Source organism: Quercus suber, unplaced genomic scaffold, assembly GCF_002906115.3.
Source record: "Quercus suber isolate HL8 unplaced genomic scaffold, Cork oak 2.0 scaffold_441, whole genome shotgun sequence".
In the NCBI taxonomy this organism is placed as follows: Eukaryota; Viridiplantae; Streptophyta; class Magnoliopsida; order Fagales; family Fagaceae; genus Quercus; species Quercus suber.
Window position 1 is genome coordinate 482,883 of NW_027069892.1, and position 19,748 is coordinate 502,630.

General features: G+C 33.4%; 3 protein-coding genes across 3 annotated transcripts; 2 read left to right on the plus strand and 1 right to left on the minus strand.

The window, feature by feature from the left end:
- Positions 1-3,579: 3,579 nt before the first annotated feature.
- On the plus strand, positions 3,580-14,355 carry LOC112039556 (dihydropyrimidinase). The gene is given in 15 exon segments (XM_065762081.1): positions 3,580-3,859; positions 5,046-5,210; positions 7,278-7,329; positions 7,884-8,153; positions 8,291-8,502; positions 8,658-8,778; positions 10,855-10,887; positions 10,890-10,922; positions 10,925-10,940; positions 11,046-11,124; positions 11,433-11,520; positions 11,642-11,682; positions 11,787-11,839; positions 12,175-12,331; positions 13,958-14,355. Coding segments are annotated over 15 exon segments (1,596 nt in total). The 5' UTR covers positions 3,580-3,775; the 3' UTR covers positions 14,150-14,355.
- Positions 14,356-14,400: 45 nt separating this feature from the next.
- LOC112039542 (uncharacterized) lies at positions 14,401-17,057 on the minus strand. Its single transcript, XM_024072419.2, has 3 exons — positions 16,952-17,057; positions 15,281-15,493; positions 14,401-14,633 (listed from the first exon to the last, which is right to left on the minus strand). Exons 1-3 carry the CDS (start codon positions 16,967-16,969, stop codon positions 14,586-14,588), a joined length of 279 nt encoding a protein of 92 aa, XP_023928187.1. The 5' UTR covers positions 16,970-17,057; the 3' UTR covers positions 14,401-14,585.
- A 1,727-nt stretch (positions 17,058-18,784) lies between these two features.
- LOC112039562 (splicing factor 3B subunit 6-like protein) lies at positions 18,785-19,358 on the plus strand. Its single transcript, XM_024072445.2, has one exon. The coding sequence runs from the start codon at positions 18,873-18,875 to the stop codon at positions 19,245-19,247; it is 375 nt and encodes a 124-aa protein (XP_023928213.1). The 5' UTR covers positions 18,785-18,872; the 3' UTR covers positions 19,248-19,358.
- The last annotated feature ends 390 nt before the right edge of the window (positions 19,359-19,748 follow it).

Here is a 19,748-nt window from a genome sequence, read left to right on the forward strand (position 1 = left end):
AAACTCAAATAAATCCCCAAAATTTTTACCATTCTCTCTGCTCTCCGCCTCTCTCTGTCTCTCATTCTCTCTGATTCTCTCACTGTTCTCTTCTGCTCAAGCAAGGCAGCAAGCTTCCTCCGGACCTCCGCCTGGACCGCCTCTCTCAACTGCTCAAGCAAGCTTTCTCGGTTTCTCCGCCTCTCTCATTCTTTCTCTGAATCTGATTCTCTACTCCCGCCTCTCTCAGCTGCTGTCTGCTCAACGTATCACTATCAGGTTCAGGAATAAAAATTTGGGCACTAGGCTTTCCTCTTCATTTATTTGTTAAGATAATAAGATTGGGCCCTGCTTTTGTTTTTCAGTTTATGGCTGCCTGGACTGGGCTTAACTTCACGTTTGTTTGGGCCTTTTAAGTTTTTTTTTTTTTTGGTTATGGGTAGGATTTGTTTTCTTTGTTTGTTTGTTTTTTTTTTTTTAGTGGGTGGGTCTTATTGATAAGCCTCGTATTATGACTGTGCGTAATTTTTGTTATGCTTGTGCTTAAATTTTTTATTTTTTTTATTTTAATCTTGTGTTTATATATATATATATAATATTAGTTAGTGGTAATATATTGATTAAATCTTTATTTATGTAGGTTGAGATTGCTAAAATTTGTTATTGTTCAGTGAAACTACAACAATACTTTTTACATAAATTAGGTTCTATTTCTCATTTGCTTTACACTTGAAAGTTATTTTTTATTTTAGTCTTTATAAATATATTGTTGATTAGAAATATCTACTAAAAATATGCATATGGATATGAAAAACTTAAAAAAAATAAAAAAAGAAGAAAATTAATTGAGTCTCAAAATGATCAATTGATAAATTTGTTCTTGGTAATAAACAAAATATAACACAAAACTTAGATGAAATATCACAAATGAGCAAGAAATGCACCAAAAAGAGTTAGAAGATGAAATGATACAATTGCAGAATAACACAATGATGTTTAATTTTGCAATACAACAAATCTTGGTAATGAATTTCAAAATAATTTAGAAGAAAATGAAAATAATGATGAAGGCAATTTGCATCTCAAAGGCAAGAAAAATAGATTTTAATGAAATATATTATAATATAAAATATTAAATAAACATTAATTTAATTAATATATAAGTATAAAAAAGACCCCATTTTTAGTTCTCGCTTAGGCCCCAAATGTTTAGGGTTAGCCATAGTGAGTGCAGGTGTGGGTGCGAGACTTGGCGATTTAAAAAAAAAAAAAAAAGGGTGTGGGTGCGATGGAGTGGGGCGATTAAAAAATTATTAAAAATATTTTTATTTATATTTTCTATATATTTTAAAGGCAAAAAAATATTTTTATTCTGGGAAAGCATGCAAACAACATCCTTTAAAAGCATGCAAAACAACATTTTGGGAAAGCATGCAAACAACAAATGATAACAAATATATTTCATTGCTAGGAAAGCATGCAAACAACATCCTTTTCTATATGTTATCCTTTTTATTTCAAATATATTTTCAAAGGCAAGAAACACAAAACAAAACACAAAAGAAGCAACAAATATTCAGAATAAAATTGAGGAATGACAGATTTACGATGTTTGGGCTTCATTCAAAGCCGATTTCGGCTGTTCTGGCATGATTCAAGGCCGATTTCGGCCGTCGACGAATACGATCCAATTAAGCCAATATGACTCGATTTTGGCCGAATTTGCCCGGTTCGACGCGAATCGACTTGAATCGAAGTAGAGGAATCAGCAAAAATCTGTAAAAAAAATAAAATAAAATAAAATAAATTTTTTTAAAAAATAGACGCGGCACCAACGTGCGGGCAATCGTGTCGGTGGCCGCACCCCACGTTGGACTCTAGTGCGGCACCCTACCAGCTGCGTTGGTGCTTCCTAGATCTTAGCATGCACCTAAAGCCACCCCTGTATATATTAACTTGTGTTGACAATGCATGCAATTTATGCAAATGAGAGAAGTGATCACATGCAAGAACTATTTGGCTTATGGTGCTTTTCCAATCAGCAATTCCATAGTAAAATAAAATGGCTACAATCAATTCAAGCCATTTTCTAACAGCTAGTGGTTCAGTCCATTCTTTGTTATCAGGAGGCTCGGATAGAGTACATGGCCACATGAAGGCAATGGCAACGGATCTTTTCGAGTTAATCCTAACATAAAATTAAATGAAATAATAGAGATTTGAAAATTTACCAACTAGAGTTCCAAATAAAGTTTATCGTAATACTTAGAACTCGGGTTTCAAAAATGTGCTACATAACTAAATAAATTTAGGCTGAAGCTTTCTCAGTACTTTTTTTTTAAAAGTAAATATTTGGCAACAAAAAAAAAAACAAAAAAAAAAAACACTTTTTTGGCATTTAAAAGTTTGAGATTATATTCAAATTGACTTTTATGTTTCAAAAATTTCATTTTAGTCCTTCATATTTGATTTCGTTTGAGTAAACTGCATATTTGGTCCATAACCTTTACAGTGAATGTCAATTTAGTCCCTAACGTTTCAAATGTATCAGTTTAATCCCTAACCTTTTGATAATGTGTCAAAATAGTCATTGCCGTTAGTGGTGGATGGAAAATATTGACAAGACTAACAAACATATTAAAATAATATTATTTTTGCCAAGTAAGTTACCACGTGTCCTTTAATTAAAAAAAAAAAAAAAACCCTCGACCTAATAATTTGGGAACTGAATCCATTGTGAGAAAGGAACAAAGGGGAAGGGGAAGGGGGAAGAGAGATTGGAGACTTAACGAGTGCTCAGGCAACCCACCCATCTACAGCAAAACTGATACAGCCACTAGGAATCAAAATTATTTTTCTCAGAAAAATCCCGAAAAACTAAAATTGGTGGCTAAGCCAATTTGTAAACGGAATCAAACATTAGCTGTCAAAAAAAAAAAAAAAATTAATTATCAAATAAGGAGAGTACACTTACAAACGTGATAAACCTTGGAAATTCATCAGATTTCAAAAGTATATCGAAGCTTATAATAAGAGAATCTTTGTCAGTGGCGACTCTTGGATTATTTTATAGAGATTTCAATAAGAAATATAAATTATACAAAATTTTAAACAAAAGATAAATTAAAAATATCGACATCACCAAAAAAAGCAAAAAATCTTTAATATATTAAGTTTTACAATATTTCGTATTTTGAAATTGTTGTTTGATATCTTTATTATCAATCTTACTAGTTACATTTGTTTTAATGTATATAGTCATGCAATCATTCATCTACTAATTTTTCATTTGATTGATTTATCTAAAATTTCTTATGATCTAAATGAGTTTTTTCTAAGATTTAAGATTAGCAAATTCTACTTTTATTGTTTGGCTAATTAAAATTTTTTCTCATATTTTAGATCAAATTGATTTGTTATTAAAATTTTTCTGTGTTTAAAAAAATTAAGAAATTGTTAAGATAATTATATTTAAGTTTATTTCAATTGCGCTTAAGGATAAGGGGGTTCAAATTTTTATTTTAAATGTCAAAACAGGAAAAATAAAATAAAAAATATTATAATAATTTTTTTTTTAGGTTCAATTCCTGGGCTCCAAGTGGTGCCGCCCCTGATCTTTGTGTTCATAAAAAAGAAGAAGAGAATCTTTGTAATATACATACTTTTTTAGGTGTAGTAGTTGCATTCAATTTATTTATCCTTAAAATAAGAAAACATTGAAAGCATGTTTGTTTATTTATTTAATCTTCGACTTTGGTTCATTGAATTGAAGAGTATTGTTCGTTGAATATCAGTCATGGAGTTGAGCTCCAAAACCAAACCACTCCTTCTTCTTCTTCTACTTCTCTTCACCTTCTCTTCCGTTTCTGAATCAAACCAGGTAGTTACATCTTCTTCAACTCTCATCTCTATACCCAGTTCCATTTCAACTTTTCTTTTTCTTCAGCAAAAAAAAAAAAAAAAAAAAAACATCAAAGAATGAGTTCTAACATTTACATTTCTAACAATGCGTAACCCACCATGCAAAAAGCCTAATTCTATAACATAAATTCAGCAAAAGAGGAATGGAGAACTGTTACCTAGCAAGCGAGATGAAGAACGACGAAGACACAAAGCAGAAGACTGAAGAACGGCGAAGATAAACAAAGCCGAAGACAGCTCGTGGAGATTGAGAGCACAGGGGTCGCTGATTTGGGAGTGAGAGTGAGTGATTTTGAAATTTTGGAAGTTTGAAAATTTGGGCGTGAGTGTGACTGAGCGTGAGTGTGACTGAGCGTGAGTGTTTTTAGGTTTTATGTTTGTGCAAAGAGTGTTTCTAAAACTGGGTAAAATGAAAAACGTTAACTAGAACTCAAGTTTTATAAAATCGAGTTCTATTTAGCGAGTTTTCAAAACTCGAGATCCGAGTCGACAAATTTGTCCGAGTCAGCAAATGAATAACGGTAAGAAGGAGTTTTAAAAACTTTGGATCTCGAGTTTTCTAACAAAATTCTTAGCAAATTCTAGTTATTTAGAAAGAGTGTTCGAGCTCAGTCAGTCTGAGTCTGAGACTCTCAGAATATCAGTCATGGAGTTGAGCTCCAAAACCAAACCACTCCTTCTTCTTCTTCTACTACTCTTCACCTTCTCTTCCGTTTCTGAATCAAACCAGGTAGTTACATCTTCTTCAACTCTCATCTCTATACCCAGTTCCATTTCGACTTTTCTTTTTCTTCAGCAAAAAAAGAAAAAAAAAACTTCCGGGTTGTTGAGAAAACCAAGGAACAGAGAAGAAAAGATAAAACTTGCTTCCTTTTGATCTTTATGGTTTACTTGTTTTAGTTTCTTTAAAGTGAAATACTGCTCAAGCCAACTGTGCTTTAATTCAGAAAGAGATAAGGTTGAACATGCCGATCACTTATATGCAATAAAAAATAAAAAATAAAATAGAAAAAAGCAAACAAAAATATGGCTTTGTTCTTTTGTAACCAAACTGTAGTTTTATGTTAGTGGTAGTGTCAGAGGAAATGAATATGTTGTCTAAAAATTTTCCTTAATTGTTAATTTTTTGAAAAATTTTGTTTCAGTTTTGTGATGCAGGGATTGAGTATGGTGAACCGGGATGTGGGATTTCATCTTCGTCGTCGAAGATATTGATAAAGGGGGGAACTGTTGTGAATGCTCATAAAGAGGAGGTTGCTGATGTTTATGTGGAAGATGGGATCATCATTGCTGTGAAGCCTAATATCAAGGTATTCTCCTTCATGAAATTTTACTTAACCTCACGGCCCTACAATTATGTCCTACGCTTGTGGAATTTGGCATTAGAGGGGATAAAGTGGAAGTTGGCTGTATGAAATAAATAATATCTGCCTAAATGGGGTAGAGCCACTCTTATTTAAGTAAAATGTAAACATTATTGAGCTCTCCTCCTTACTTTTTGTCTATTTTCCTGATGCATATATTGTTGGCTAACAGCCTAGAAAAGTATAATAAAAACTTGTTTGGAATGTTTGGGAATTGAGTTTAAATACCAGTTGGTAGACTGGAAGGCGGTTTTTACCTTCTTCAGTTAAGAAACTTAGGTCCTATAAAAGTTTGTACACACTACACATAATCAAATTCCTTAGGGAAATTGCTGTAGTGGTTTGCAATAGTGAGACATACACTTTCGGGGCATGTTGTGGGTTTGAGGTGTGGGAAGAGCTGGATTAATGGACTGCTTCTATGGTAAATTCTTATAGGATATCCTTATGATGACATTAAGAGTTCCAAGGACATCCACAAGATTCTTGTGTGAGATGTAAGAGATGGTAGGAAATTATATTTTTGGCAAGATTTATGGTATGGGGAAGCTCTAGTTAAAGCAGCTTTTCTAGACATTTGAACTAGAGTGGTACAGGATAGCAAGCTAAAGTATGCAACTAGCCTTTTTTTAACTTTGTTTGCAATACAGATTTATGGCACAAGTGATGACAACATAGGCTGGAGAATCTTGTTTAAAGTTGAGGCTGAATGCTACTATCGGGTCTTAGAATCTACCTAGTTTGAAAATAGGTTTGAAACGCAAGTCAAGCTCTGTGAAGTTTGAAAGTGTTTGTCAATACTTTTGTGGTTTCTTTGGTGGTCGAAAAAATAGTAACAACACTTTTGCAGGTGTTGAGCTCCTTTGCACAGGCAAAAGCTTTTGTTTTGTCTTGGGCTGGATGGCTTCATTGAATGTTTTCCTTCTCCCTTCTTTATTCTTGGATTGGTATACTATTAGATGGCTCTCTCTCTCTCTCTCCATATATATATATATATGAAAGATTGTGTTATTTTTATAGTGTATGTATGCATGTCTTAAACCAATTTAATGCTTTGGCAATTCTATCATTTTGGTATTGCAGATAATGCGTGTGATTATAATGGTAATTATGGAATAGAAGGGAAGCAAGATTGTTACAAATTATTCAATCAAATAAAAACCAAGAAGTTTGTTAATGGTTTTGTTAATTCAAGGTAATATACAAGGGCAAAGATTACCCTTGTATGAGGGGAAAACTGTGGTTCAATTATTAGAGCATTGCCAACAGACCCCCTTTGATTGGTCTCGTTGTTGGGGTTTCTCGGATTGTTCTACCCTTATAGATTTTCTATCGTCTATTAGAATAGATTAAGGGCTGCTTCTGTCTTTTTGTTCCTTTTTCCTTTGTTCACTACCTTGAACTTCTTGTATTTTTGTTGCTTTTCTTTTATTAATAATATTATCTTCTTACTTATCAAAAAAAATATACGAGGGCAAAGATTACCCAACTTGTATACGTGCGAAGTGGAACTAATTATTTTACTGCTAAAACTTAAAACACTTGTATGTGACAATAATTAAGGCTAATATTTGGTCATCAAACGGTTTTGAATTTCTTGGAATTTAAATTTAATTATTTAATTTATTAGGGGGGCATTGTTAGGAGTTCAGGGTAATTAATTTTGAAAAAGGTTGCAGAAACATTGCATTAAAAATCATACTGGTTAGTTTAGCCAACCATGCCCAGATATTTGCCAATTGCCCTTGTAGAACCACACTTTTGCTATACTATAAAATAAGAATTCGTGCTTATGAAAAAAAAAAAAAAAAAAAAAAAAAAAAAAAAAAAAAAAAATATTTTGCAATAAATACCCTTTGTTACATAAATATATGCCCTTTTATTGGTTCTGGGTTTCCTTACGCTTTTCATTATTTTGGCCTGTTGTTAATCCTTTATGTTTCCTTTTTTATCTTTTATTTTATGCTTTCTATTGTTTGATTTACATCTGACTCATTTGATTGCCTTTTGCAGGTTGGAGATGATGTTACTGTGCTTGATGCCACTGGAAAATTTGTCATGCCAGGTTAGTTTTTCATATTATAATTACTGAATAGATCAGTATGTGTTTTCACTCTTTTGACTATGCAAGTGAAGAAAAAGGAGTATGGTGAGAACATTTGGAACCTAAGTATACTATTATGTATTACTTCTTTTCAATGACATTTACAGTATCAGAATAAAGCCATACAGTCTGCAATCCAAATGGCAGAGGCAGACTATTTCTCCTTTGTTGTATTTATTTTGAACCTCATAGTAAATAGGCTTCTAGATACACAATGTCCCTATTGCCATACTCTTGAGTTGGATCAATAATTGCATTCAACCTTGATGGGGTTCATCTTGTTGAGTTATAGTCCCTGCATGTTGGCAATAGCTCCTCTTTTTATTCTTCAGTCTTTTTGCACACATGCTCTCAAAGACAAGAATTATTATTAACAATCATAAGCTATCATTTGGGTTTTTCTGTTTATTTTATCTGAGTTTAATTGCTTTGTTCATTTCCATTTGCAAAACTGATTAGTAATTAGGTAGATCTGATCCTGATATATTCTATGACTACGTTTGTTACCTCAACAGGCGGAATTGATCCTCACACGCACCTAGCAGTTGGGCTTAGGGATTTTGAGTCAATTGATGACTTCTTCAGTGGTCAGGCAGCAGCATTAGCTGGTGGAACAACAATGCACATTGACTTTGTTTTTCCAGTCCATGGTAGTTTAACAGCAGGTTTTGAAGCCTATAAAAAGAAAGCAAAAAAATCTTGCATGGATTATGGTTTCCATATGACAATTACAAAATGGGATGAAGTTGTTTCAAAAGAAATGGAAATCATGGTTAAGGAAAAAGGTTGCTTTTCTTATATTTTCTGTTTGTATTGTACGGATTTCATCTTACATTGGACCTTTGTGAACACTTCTTTAATTTCCTTTTTGTCCATTTCATGTGAAATCTGTTTAAGTTTTCATGTATGTGCCAACTTATAGGTATAAACTCTTTCAAGTTCTTCATGGCATACAAGGGGGCAGTAATGATTAATGATGAGATTCTATTAGAAGGATTGAAGAAGTGCAAGTCCCTTGGTGCTTTGGCTATGGTCCATGCGGAAAATGGAGATGCTGTATATGAAGGACAGAAAAGAATGATAGAGCTTGGCATTATTGGTCCAGAGGGACATGCTCTTTCGAGACCCCCCATGGTAACTTTTAGAATTATGTTCTGTAAATATATATATATATATATGTACCATGGAAGCTATTTTCTTACTTAAATGTCTAATGGAAAAATATCAATGTACCATGAATATCTTTGAAGAGATTCTCCTTGCATGATTTGGCTTTAATACCTTTACAGCTGGAAGGAGAGGCAACTTCTCGGGCAATTCGTTTGGCAGGTTTTGTGAATACTCCTCTCTATGTGGTTCATGTAATGAGCATTGATGCTATGGAAGAAATAGCTACAGCTCGAAAACAAGGTCTTTAACTATCTTATCTTTAAATTTTATTTGATTTTATAAATTTATTTGATGGCGGAATTAAGCTACAATTATGGAGAATCATATGTAATTAATATTGGAATCTTTTTTTACCTCTTAGAAATATAATACAAGTAGGAGAAGAGGCTAATTCTTATAGCAATTATAAATTTTGGATTGAGCATTAGTAACACAGTTCCCCTTAGTTGGAATCTGATAGCCTCAAACTTATTGCATCCCACAATGTTCAAAAGAGCAAGAACAGACAACAGGATTATGAAGATTTAATACAATTATTTGGTCCTTTTTTGTTTCACTTTTATAATACATTTTGATTCTTACATAGCACTACAGAGGAACATTCCAACTTAATTTTGAGATAGAGAAGATGTACATGATAAATTAAAGATTTACTTTACGCTTTGGCTGTAAGGAGAAGAAGAGACAAGATAGGTTTTATCATTTTAGATATAGTTGGTCTTAAGATAGCTTTCTACAAAGAAAGATAAGCTTGGTATATGATGTGAATGCTATATCCAAAATTAAAATTCCTCCACTAAACATCCTAGTTAGGAACCTACAGCATTATGGGCTAGTGTTATTTTCCATTGCAGCTTGTTGGTTGCATAAAATAGCCCTAATAATGATGAAAAAATACCCATAGAGTTCTCTAGAAGAAGCCATGATATCACCTGTACATATTCTGCTGACTTTATTTCAGCCTCATGGATGCTGCCCATTTTCAAATATTTCTTGAACACATTGGTTTGATCCCATAAGCAGGACTGCCACCCCATAGCATGTTGCTGCCAGAGGTTCAGTTGTTGTTCCACTTCGACCCACAGGAACTTCTTTGATCAATCTATTTCCCCTGTTGTTAAGGTGGAGAATTGAACCAAGAGTTCTCTTTCTTTATTGCTAAACAAATTCCAATTGAAATGAAATGTTTATGATGAATCAATGCTATTTAGGAGGACCTAATAATAGTTCATTAATTCAAATCCTTGATTTTCAAAGTGAAGGGATGCTTATATTGGCAAACTTCAAGATGCTGTTCATGTCCTGTGACAACCTTATAGGGTGATACAAGTTGAGATGAGTGTAGATAAGTGTTTACCATAGATTTGGATAGAAGGAAAATATGAGAAAGAAGGAAATGGAATTAGGATTTATACACCCTCTTGACCATGGATCCATTTCTTTTAAAAAATCACGAGTGCCTTAATAATGAACTAGTTCTTTAATTACAATGTTATCGAATGGTGCAAATATTGCAATAAGTCCCAAATAACTTAAATATTCAATTAATTGTGCTCTGCTAAACTTCTGCCGATTCAACCTTGTTTGAAGCCATATGTTTCATTTAGATCTTTGACAAACTTGCTCTTTCATTTCTTTTAGCCCTTTTCACAACACTCAAGTTGAATAATCTTTTTCCCATCAGTGCCAACATAGCTTTTCTGAAAGTGATTGGACCACTTGATATTACTTTCCTTCAAATTATCCTAGATTGGTGCCACTACCTCCACCCTCTTAAGAATTTCTTCATTTTTATTCCTACTTTTCCTTTTGTACCACTTATCACCATCTTATTACTCTCATTTATCAACATGGTTTTTCAATTGGCCAACATCTGCACCTTAGATTAGATCTAACCTTATAGCAGTCCTAAAATTTTTTCCTTACTTTATGAGTTTTTACAATCAAACAATACCCAAATTTTCTCCATTTCATTCCTTTTTTTAATCCTATGGGTAACATTCTCTGCAATCTTCCCTTAACAAAATATTAATCTAAAACACCAAAGATGATTGTCATAGGATGTGACTATAAGTTTAACATCGGCTGTTAACATAGCAGAATCATCCTCCTCAATATGGCCAGAAAGGCTGAAGTTGAAAGAAATGAGAAATATAGACACAGACACTGATATAGACATTCACTCAAACAGGCAGAGAAATACGATATGTTGGCTTTCAGTTCTAAAACTTATCAATGCTGATCTCCTGATGCCTTTTCTTTTCTCTAGATGATTTATTGTTTAAAGAAGATTAATTACTTGTGTTTGAACTGCAGGGCAGAGGGTTATTGGAGAGCCAATAGTTTCTGGTTAGCCCTTGATGAATCTGGGCTTTGGGATCCTGACTTGTCACTGCAGCAAAGCAAGACCATTTTACTTTCATTTTTGCTTTATTTTTATTGTTTTTTAAATCTTTTGATAGACTCTTTCAGCTTTAAGAAATTCAAACAATATGATCTTGTTTCAGGTTTGTCATGAGTCCCCCTATTAGGGCATCTGGACATGACAAGGCTCTTCAAGCTGCCCTTTCGACAGGAATTTTGCAGGTTTCTACCTCATCATTAGAGAAGATAGTGCACCATTACTTCTAGGACCTGAAAGAGTGAACATTTTGTGTATTAAGTAATATGAAAGTTAAGAAAGTCTGCCAGGAAGAATATTGGTGTTCTTATCTGTTTAATACACATGCAGTCTCCAAAATTTTGGCTTATAACTAGGTGCTACTAGCAGACTATATATCCTTGGATTCAGAATATTTTCTTTTGATTGTCAGATTGCCTAAGCCGTGATCTTTAATATATTGGTTTATGGAGATCTTTGAACTTGTTTCTCATGAAACCTTTTCATTTCGCAGCTTGTAGGAACTGATCATGCTACGTATAATTCTACACAGAAAGCTCTAGGGATTGATGATTTCCGAAAAATTCCAAATGGTGTAAATGGTAATCATGTATTTTGTTCCCTGCAATTTTTGAATTTATGTATGGTTCTGAGTCATTATTTGGGGCCAATTTATGCTATTCTACTTTGTAATGCTTCTCTGTGGCAATTGGTAATTTTTAGGTATTGAGGAGAGAATGCATTTGGTATGGGATATAATGGTGGTAAGTTGCAATGGATTTCTTGCTCATTCCTTCAAAAATATTCAGCTTGAATTAGAAGCTATTCTAGAAATTGCTCCTTTTCTCAGATTTGCGTATTCATGCAGGAATCTGGACAAATTTCTGCCACTGATTATGTTCGGATAACAAGCACAGAATGGTATGCTCTCTGGCTATCATATACTATATATAATAGCAGAAGCCTTTTAAGGAGGTGCTGCCACGTTTACAATTTAAAAGGCGATGCATTACAATCTTTCACTGTGTAAAACACTGTTTGGAGCCTCTGGGTATAAAAGGAAAACTAACTGGTTAAAATTAAATTAAAAGGGCTTACAGTACTCCCAAAAAAAACTTGCGATACTGAGAACGGAGAAGGTTTAGATAATGTACGAAAACTGAATGAGTATGTATGGGATTATGCATTTTATGATCTAATCCCCACTAAGCTTTCTGACATATGTCAAGTTATCTCACCATCTGCAATTTTTTCAGTGCTAGAATTTTCAATATATATCCAAGGAAAGGAGCGATTTTTCCTGGATCTGATGCAGATATAATCATACTCAACCCAAACTCGAGCTTTGAAATAACTGCAAAGTCCCACCACTCTAGATCAGATACAAATGTTTACGAGGGAAGGAGAGGAAAGGTAATATTTGTATCTTTACTGTAGTTGATCTGTTGATAACGAATGCATTATGAAATAGGTTAGCAATTGTAATGTGAGAAAGATCTAATATCAGTTTGATTCATATTTTATTTGCACCTATCATTTGTAGACACAACAACTCAAAACAGCCTTATACCTGTCCTTGTGACTTGATAGTATTGAACATATCACATGTCTTATTGTATTTTGAAATATATTTTTGCATGCAAAAGAAGAATAAATGGTAAGAAGGTGATGAAAGTAATTATTATGTTGAGTTACTAGACAAAATGTGTAACACACTCATAATACTGCTGAGCATATCACAATGAGAATTGCTGAAGTTTAAAAAAAATGTAGCTCTGAAATTCTTTTGAGTTTATGAATGAGTGTTGGGCACCAGTGGCATGATTGTCACATCTTTAAATGTCTGACATGCCGAATTTTCAATTATTGAACAATACTAAAATAATGGGTTTGCGCTTATGAAGGCAAGGGCAGTGAGCTATAATCTGTGGACAAATACACAATTGTTTGTCTGTCATGGACATGGCAACTTTCAACAATATAGATAGGGATATATGTATGTACAGATTGTGTTTCTGAAACCTTTGCAAGTAATCTTACCACCTAATGCTTTTCAGTTGTCCCCTAAAAAATAGGAAAAAAAAAAGGTGTCTAGAATGTATGGATGAATGTAACTTAGTTAAGATGAGATGATTGATGTTTCTAATTTGATTTTTGGTTTAATTGAAAAATTATGTTGTCATGTGAGGGTGCAGAGTGTTGGCAGATTCACTTGCATTGATGTGAGATGAAGACGCTTGAATTTTGAAAAACTTATTAAAGGGATATGATATGACCATTAAATTTGATTGTGTTAAGGGATCTTTTATAGATTCCATATTATTCAATGGGTTAGCCAATGAGAGTAACCATGAGCTAGTCAAGAGTTGGTTTCCTCCTTTATAATAAGTAGGAGAGCTTGGGTTAATTACTGTATGATTTGGCCAAAGAAAACAAAAGAACTATAATAAGACAATAATGTTACTTTTATAATTCCCCAGTCCCCACTGCCATTTCTTATACCATGTAAGGACCAAAGCTTATTTCATGATCAGTTACCATGAGATATGGATTGAAACTTAACATATGTTTTACATATTTCTGTATTTTCATTGATACTGGGGCAATCTTTGCTAATTTGGTGGTTTATACTCATTTGTCTTTGTTTTTTTTACTTCCTAATGCAGAAACATGACTGCAAAGTCATGCCATTGCAACGTTCAACAATTACTACTATAAATGAATGTATATGTATGCATATACCACTAGAAATTGCAGTTTAAAAGACTCAATCTAATATTTAGTCTTGTCAACCATAATTTTTAACTACACTTCAAATTGGTTATTAATTCTTGCAGACCATCTTTTCCTTACATAATTCTGTATATTTTGCACTCCCATCAGAACTTCTTTGGTCACAATTAACTGGTCCATATTTGCTTGAATTTGTAAAATTTCAGAATCCCCTCTCTCTCACTCTGAGAGCATGCACGTTCATATATCCTCCTAAACTTTGCCATTTTATGTAAGGTTTCTAAAAGTTCATATTCGTTCTCTTAGGGAAAGGTTGAAGTGACAATTGCTGGCGGAAGAATTGTTTGGGAAAATGATGAGCTGAAGGTTGTTCCTGGTTCTGGAAAGTATGTAGAAATGCCACCTTTCAGTTATCTATTTAATGGAATTGACAAGGGAGATGCTAAGTACCTGTCTTCCCTCCAAGCTCCAGTAAAGCGATTTAAATCCACAGATTAAATTTCACTTTCTGTCATTTTTATGATCTTTTTACTTTCTTATTGCCTGGTGGGTAAAGAATACACAATACTCAAGTATATATGGCCTTGAGTTTGAATAAAAGAAAAATAAATGAGAACATTCTACTAGCATCACCTCACTGAGTGAAATGTATATCTATGGGTGTACAATTAATGGAACTCTAATCACTGTTTCTAATTTTCTTATATTCTGATTTCATTTCTTTATTTTGCCAAATCTGAAGAACTATAAGCATGGGAATCTGGCTTATGTAGCACACTTAGATTACATAGCATATAACATACATAGCATGCTTAGATTACAGATTTTTTTGAAGATAAATATAAATTAGAACAGGTGCCATCTATAAATTTATAGGCCAGAACCCAAAATTTAGTTTGATGGTACAAGATTGAAAGACTGGTGTTCTTAGAAATCAAGGCCTAATGCAGCAATTGATGTAGGTCAGAATCTTCTTTTTCCTCTGCATGGCAATACAAATAGAATGATCAGAAAGAAGAATGTGAGGTTGCATCAGTACCATGATTTTATTGTTGCCAATTAAAGTCTCAAACTTACAAAACAGTTTCAATTTGAATCCTCTGTCCATCTCTAGTATTCATTTTTGTTATTGTCCGGTTTCAATTTTTTGGCAATCACTTACACACTAAGCGAAACTTTGTCTCTCTAAATAGAGCCTTCTCTTTTTGCCATTTTTGTTCGGTAGTTGCCAAATTGATTTATGAACAACCTTAGATGAAACACAGAGTTAAATCAATTATTTCCTACATTCCTTTGCTCCATTATTGCTTAGATTAATGGAGATGTGTAATGGTACAAATTCTGGATCTTTTTATGTCATTTTCACAATTTATTTGCTTTGTGAGGGCATACTCTACCAATGTAATGATCCATGTGCTTTGACCATATGGACCAAAACAAGGTGAGTATGATATTTTCCTTTCTTTTCATTTTGGAATGTGAGTATGGTATTTGCCCAAGTAAGAAAACATATTCCCTTTGCAATGAGTGATAGTGAAAAAGAAAGACTAAATAACAATCATTCTATAATTACCTATCTGGAAAAGAAAGATCATTCTATAACTTTGATTCAGTAAAATGGAGACTCACCATAACCGGATCATCCTGATGATGATGATGATGATGATGATTAGCATTAATGAGCTCTCTTTCATTTTCAAGGTTTGATCTCAAGTCACTCAAGTCTGTCTTCAGATGCTTTCTATTAGCTCGAGCTTGAGAAAATACCACCGAATAGTTGGGAGAAGCTGGGGCCTTTTTATCCCATCCTCCAAATTCAGGAACAGACAACCAGCCATTCTTCTGCAAATGGAGAATATCTAAATAGTCAATATATCTTATATAGGAAAGAACTTCATATGAGCAACAAGGCTATCAATGAGCATCATGTTAATATTGCAATTACAAAGCTATTTCTTCTTTAAAAACAAGGAGCAAGATCAAGTGCAATAACTCATGGTTGAGATTGAGAGTTCAAAAAAGCAACTTTCAATTGCAATTATTAAATTAAAAAAAGTGAGAAAATATTAGAAAGTGAAAGTAGTAAAAACGATATGTGAGTGCAATAACTCATGGTTGAGATTGAGAGTTCAAAAAAGCAACTTTCAATTGCAATTATTAAATTAAAAAAAGTGAGAAAATGTTAGAAAGTGAAAGTAGTAAAACCGATATGTGAGTGGAGAGGGGTAAATGCACTAGGTGAGTTTTGCACTCGATCCCAATCCTAAAATAATTTGTATGTCATCTTGAGACTGCATTGGTCAACATCCCCTTGGTCAACGCACATTGACCAATACATATTGTAATTATAAAAAAAAATTCTTCTAACATTTAAAAAAAAAAAAAATCTTTAAAAAACAATTTGTATGCCATCTTGAGATTGTATTGGTCTTAAGAGAACTTTTACTACCTGATCAAGAAGAATTGTTCCTCAATTGCTAAATATTGTTCGTCAAAATAAAATTACATTGTAACAAATATAAATACAACATTGAGCAAAAATAAGAAACAATTCAGATACAAATAGTCATAGTGACAATATGACATTGAGTAGGAAACTGGCTGAATGAAGACAAAATTTATGAAAGTAGGATTGATACACATTTAGGTGAATTAGGAGATTGTTTCTTAATCAGTGAAGACTTAAAAGTTAGAAGATTGTTTTCAACACTTAGCACCACACCCACTTTGGTGTGGTGGTAAAGACCATACCCACCACCATCTTCCCTCCCTCCCTCCCTACCTTTAATTTTAATCTTTTCATTCTAGCTTACGCGTTGAAAATGTATTCACACTAGAAAATGCATCTCATGTTAAGAATTGAACCATATTTCTAAAGAATCAAAATCTTAACTATAATATCTATAAAAAAAATAGGGAACAATTAAAAAAAGTTTTGAAAATTTTTCGTTTCTTTTCCAACATTATTGGAGATGGAGAAAATCTTGACACACTCGCTACTAGACATTATTTCAAAGAGAATATGTATTAGAGTATAAAATAATGAACGTGTGATAATCGTTACTCTTTAAGATGATCAAAAGAGCCTTCGATGCGAATATTGCCACAATATGCTACAACAAGCAAGAGACACAAACTACCCTAATAGATCATTAAAAAAAGGAAAAAAAAAATGAAAAAATGAAAAAAAAAAGAAGAAGACTAAATGCTGCGTGAAAACTTAGCAATCAGAAACTCAAACAAAAGGGAAAAAGATATGTTTTTGTGTTTTTAGCTTTTGAAGATAATTTTGGGGCGTACCTCCTTCCGATCACTCATGTTGAGTCCAGAGGAGAAGGCAGAGGGATTGGCACAGATTGTATTGCTTGGTATTATAGTTTTCACAAACTCTATATTTATAAAATGCGTGTGTTATGCAGAGAGAAATACTGAAAGTTGCTCTACAACATGGCATGGTGTTATTGGGCAGAATTAACATCAATTTTATTTTTAGCCATTCACATAACGCAATTTCAGTTAGAAACTCTTGGTAAGTACAAGGCAACAGAGAGAGAGAGAGATCCAAAGCCAATAAAATTGTAGCTAGACAGCCAATGCAGTTGCATGAGATCTGTTAGAACTATTTGTTTAATTGTCAGATGTCCAATAAATAGATAAATGACCAAACTTAGATCTTAAGATTCTTAACAGCCAAGAAATCATTGAATAAGTATATTAATGTAAATAATATATATATATATATATATATAGAGAGAGAGAGAGAGAGAGAGAGAGATAATTAAAGGAAAAGGTTTATTTTCACAAAAATATATATATATATATATATTTACAATTTGTTTTTAATAGAAAGTACAAAAACTCTTACAACAAGACACATGTAATAAGAGTGATCAGCGATGGTATCTCGTGAGCCTGGCGCATGAGACTTAGAGATTTAATTATGTACATGGTTCCATATTATTTAAATTCTCATTTTATCAAACAAAGAATAAATTTTTGGAAACTTTACTATTAAGTTGATCATTTCTCTTTCAAAGACAAATGGAGAGGATCTTTATCTCAATTCCAAGATCCATCTCATATGAGGATCACGAGAGGACCAAGGCTCTATGGTGAAAAATTATCAAGTACTCTTGAAGTATAGAGTAACACAATACTCCCTCATCTCACATGAATAATAGATTCTATCATGAATTTAATAGTATGATCTAATATCATGTGAAATGAGAGAGTACAATGTCGTTGTACTCCCAGAGGCATTGGATAATTACTAAAATATAGAGATTATGGAATATAATTGAAGGGAACACGTCTCATCAAGTATGATACCCCAAAATTTTGGGTTGATTCTTTATGAATAAGGTTGATAGTATTTGACACAACTAGTGAACACGAAATGAATTTTTGTAGGTTAATGTTTAGCGTAAGTTTCATTTTGGATCTAGTTTTAAAATGGGTGGAGATGAGTCATCTTCAAATTAAGCCAATAAATGTTTATTGTGTCTATGTCAACTTAACATAACCTATAAATTAAAAAGAAAATGTTAAAGGTATTAGAAATTTTACAACATAAAAGTTACAAATTAATGTGACAATGAATATAATCGAAGGATTTCAACCATTTGACGTTAATTTCATGATAATTGTTTTTTATTATTTAATCAAAACATCAATTGGTTTTTGGTGCAGTTGCGTTTTAAACTCATGTCTCTTATTCAATAACAAGACACTTTCTCAGCTAAACCATTTTTTTTTTTTAAATTTATAAATATAATTTAAGATGGACTCCTTTGGAACACTGGGAAATGCCAAGTGGCAATCAATTAGGCAAAGAGACTATTGAGTACCGATAAAGTTAAATGGAACACACTATTTGTGATATATTACCAATTTATGAACAATTAATTGGTTGCCCTAGTGGTAAGCCTTGGTCCAACATGCCTTTATCGAAGATTGTAATATCGGGGTAAGTCTCACGCTCAGGTAAAAAAGTCACATCGATTGCCTCACTCTAACAATTTTTTTAATTTCTAAAATAATAATAATAATAATAATAAACTGGTTAGTGGACCCTTTAGTATGTCGGTTATGATTGGGTCCAACTCCAAAGCCCAATTACCAACATATAAAGAAGCAAAAAAATCCAAATCCTACAAACTCTTCTCCACCCTCTGAGGCTTCAGCCAGAGAAGGCCGAAAACCAAAAACCAAGCAACCAACAATGGCGAGCATAAGCCTTCGCAAGGGAAACACGCGGCTTCCACCGGAGGTGAACCGCGTGCTCTACGTTCGGAACCTGCCGTTCAACATATCGAGCGAAGAGATGTACGACATATTCGGCAAGTACGGCGCCATTCGGCAGATCCGAGTCGGCACCAGCAAGGACACTCGCGGCACCGCCTTCGTCGTCTACGAGGACATCTACGACGCCAAGACCGCCGTCGATCACCTCTCCGGCTTCAACGTCGCCAACCGCTACCTCATCGTGCTGTACTACCAGCAAGCCAAGATGAGCAAGAAGTTCGATCACAAGAAGAAGGAGGACGAGATTACCAAGCTTCAGGAAAAGTATGGTGTCTCCACCAAAGATAAGTAGTACTTTGTAACCCTTATACGATAGTCTATTTTCTGGAAAAATTGAAATCTAGGGTTTTTGTTTCTTGTATGTGGACACTGAATTGAAATTTTAGGGTTTTTGTTTATTGTATGTGGATGTGTTTCGTATTTACTGTTAGATGTGTGTTTGGTTTCCAATTCGTGGGATTGATTGTTGATTATATGTCTTTAATTTTTAACTCTGTAGAATTAGGGTTTTGTTTTGGGGTTAAATTTTATTTGGGAAAGTTTAATATTGAAGTTTTATGTGGTGGAATTAGTTAAGTGGAAGATATTATCAGATTAATGGGATTTTATTTTATGGGGAATGGTTTTGTGATGTGGGTATGACTTAACTTTTTCTATGTATAATGAAAAATTGAATCTTTTTAAGCTACAATGCGCATAAGAAAAAGGACTGGTTTTGTTGGATTTCCCGCAACCCAGTTTGGATGTATTACGCTGCAAGATAGTCTGTTATTGATTTGATATACTTTTGTAG

What these genes read in the sequence shown, in the direction of transcription:
- LOC112039542 (XM_024072419.2), bottom strand. An exon ending in ATCAGGATGATCCGGTTATG is followed by an intron (nt 14,634 to 15,280) that starts GTGAGTCTCCAT and finishes ATTGCCATGCAG; the next exon opens with AGGAAAAAGAAGATTCTGAC.
- LOC112039562 (XM_024072445.2), top strand. Translation starts at nt 18,873, where the DNA reads ATGGCGAGCATAAGCCTTCGCAAGGGAAACACGCGGCTTCCACCGGAG.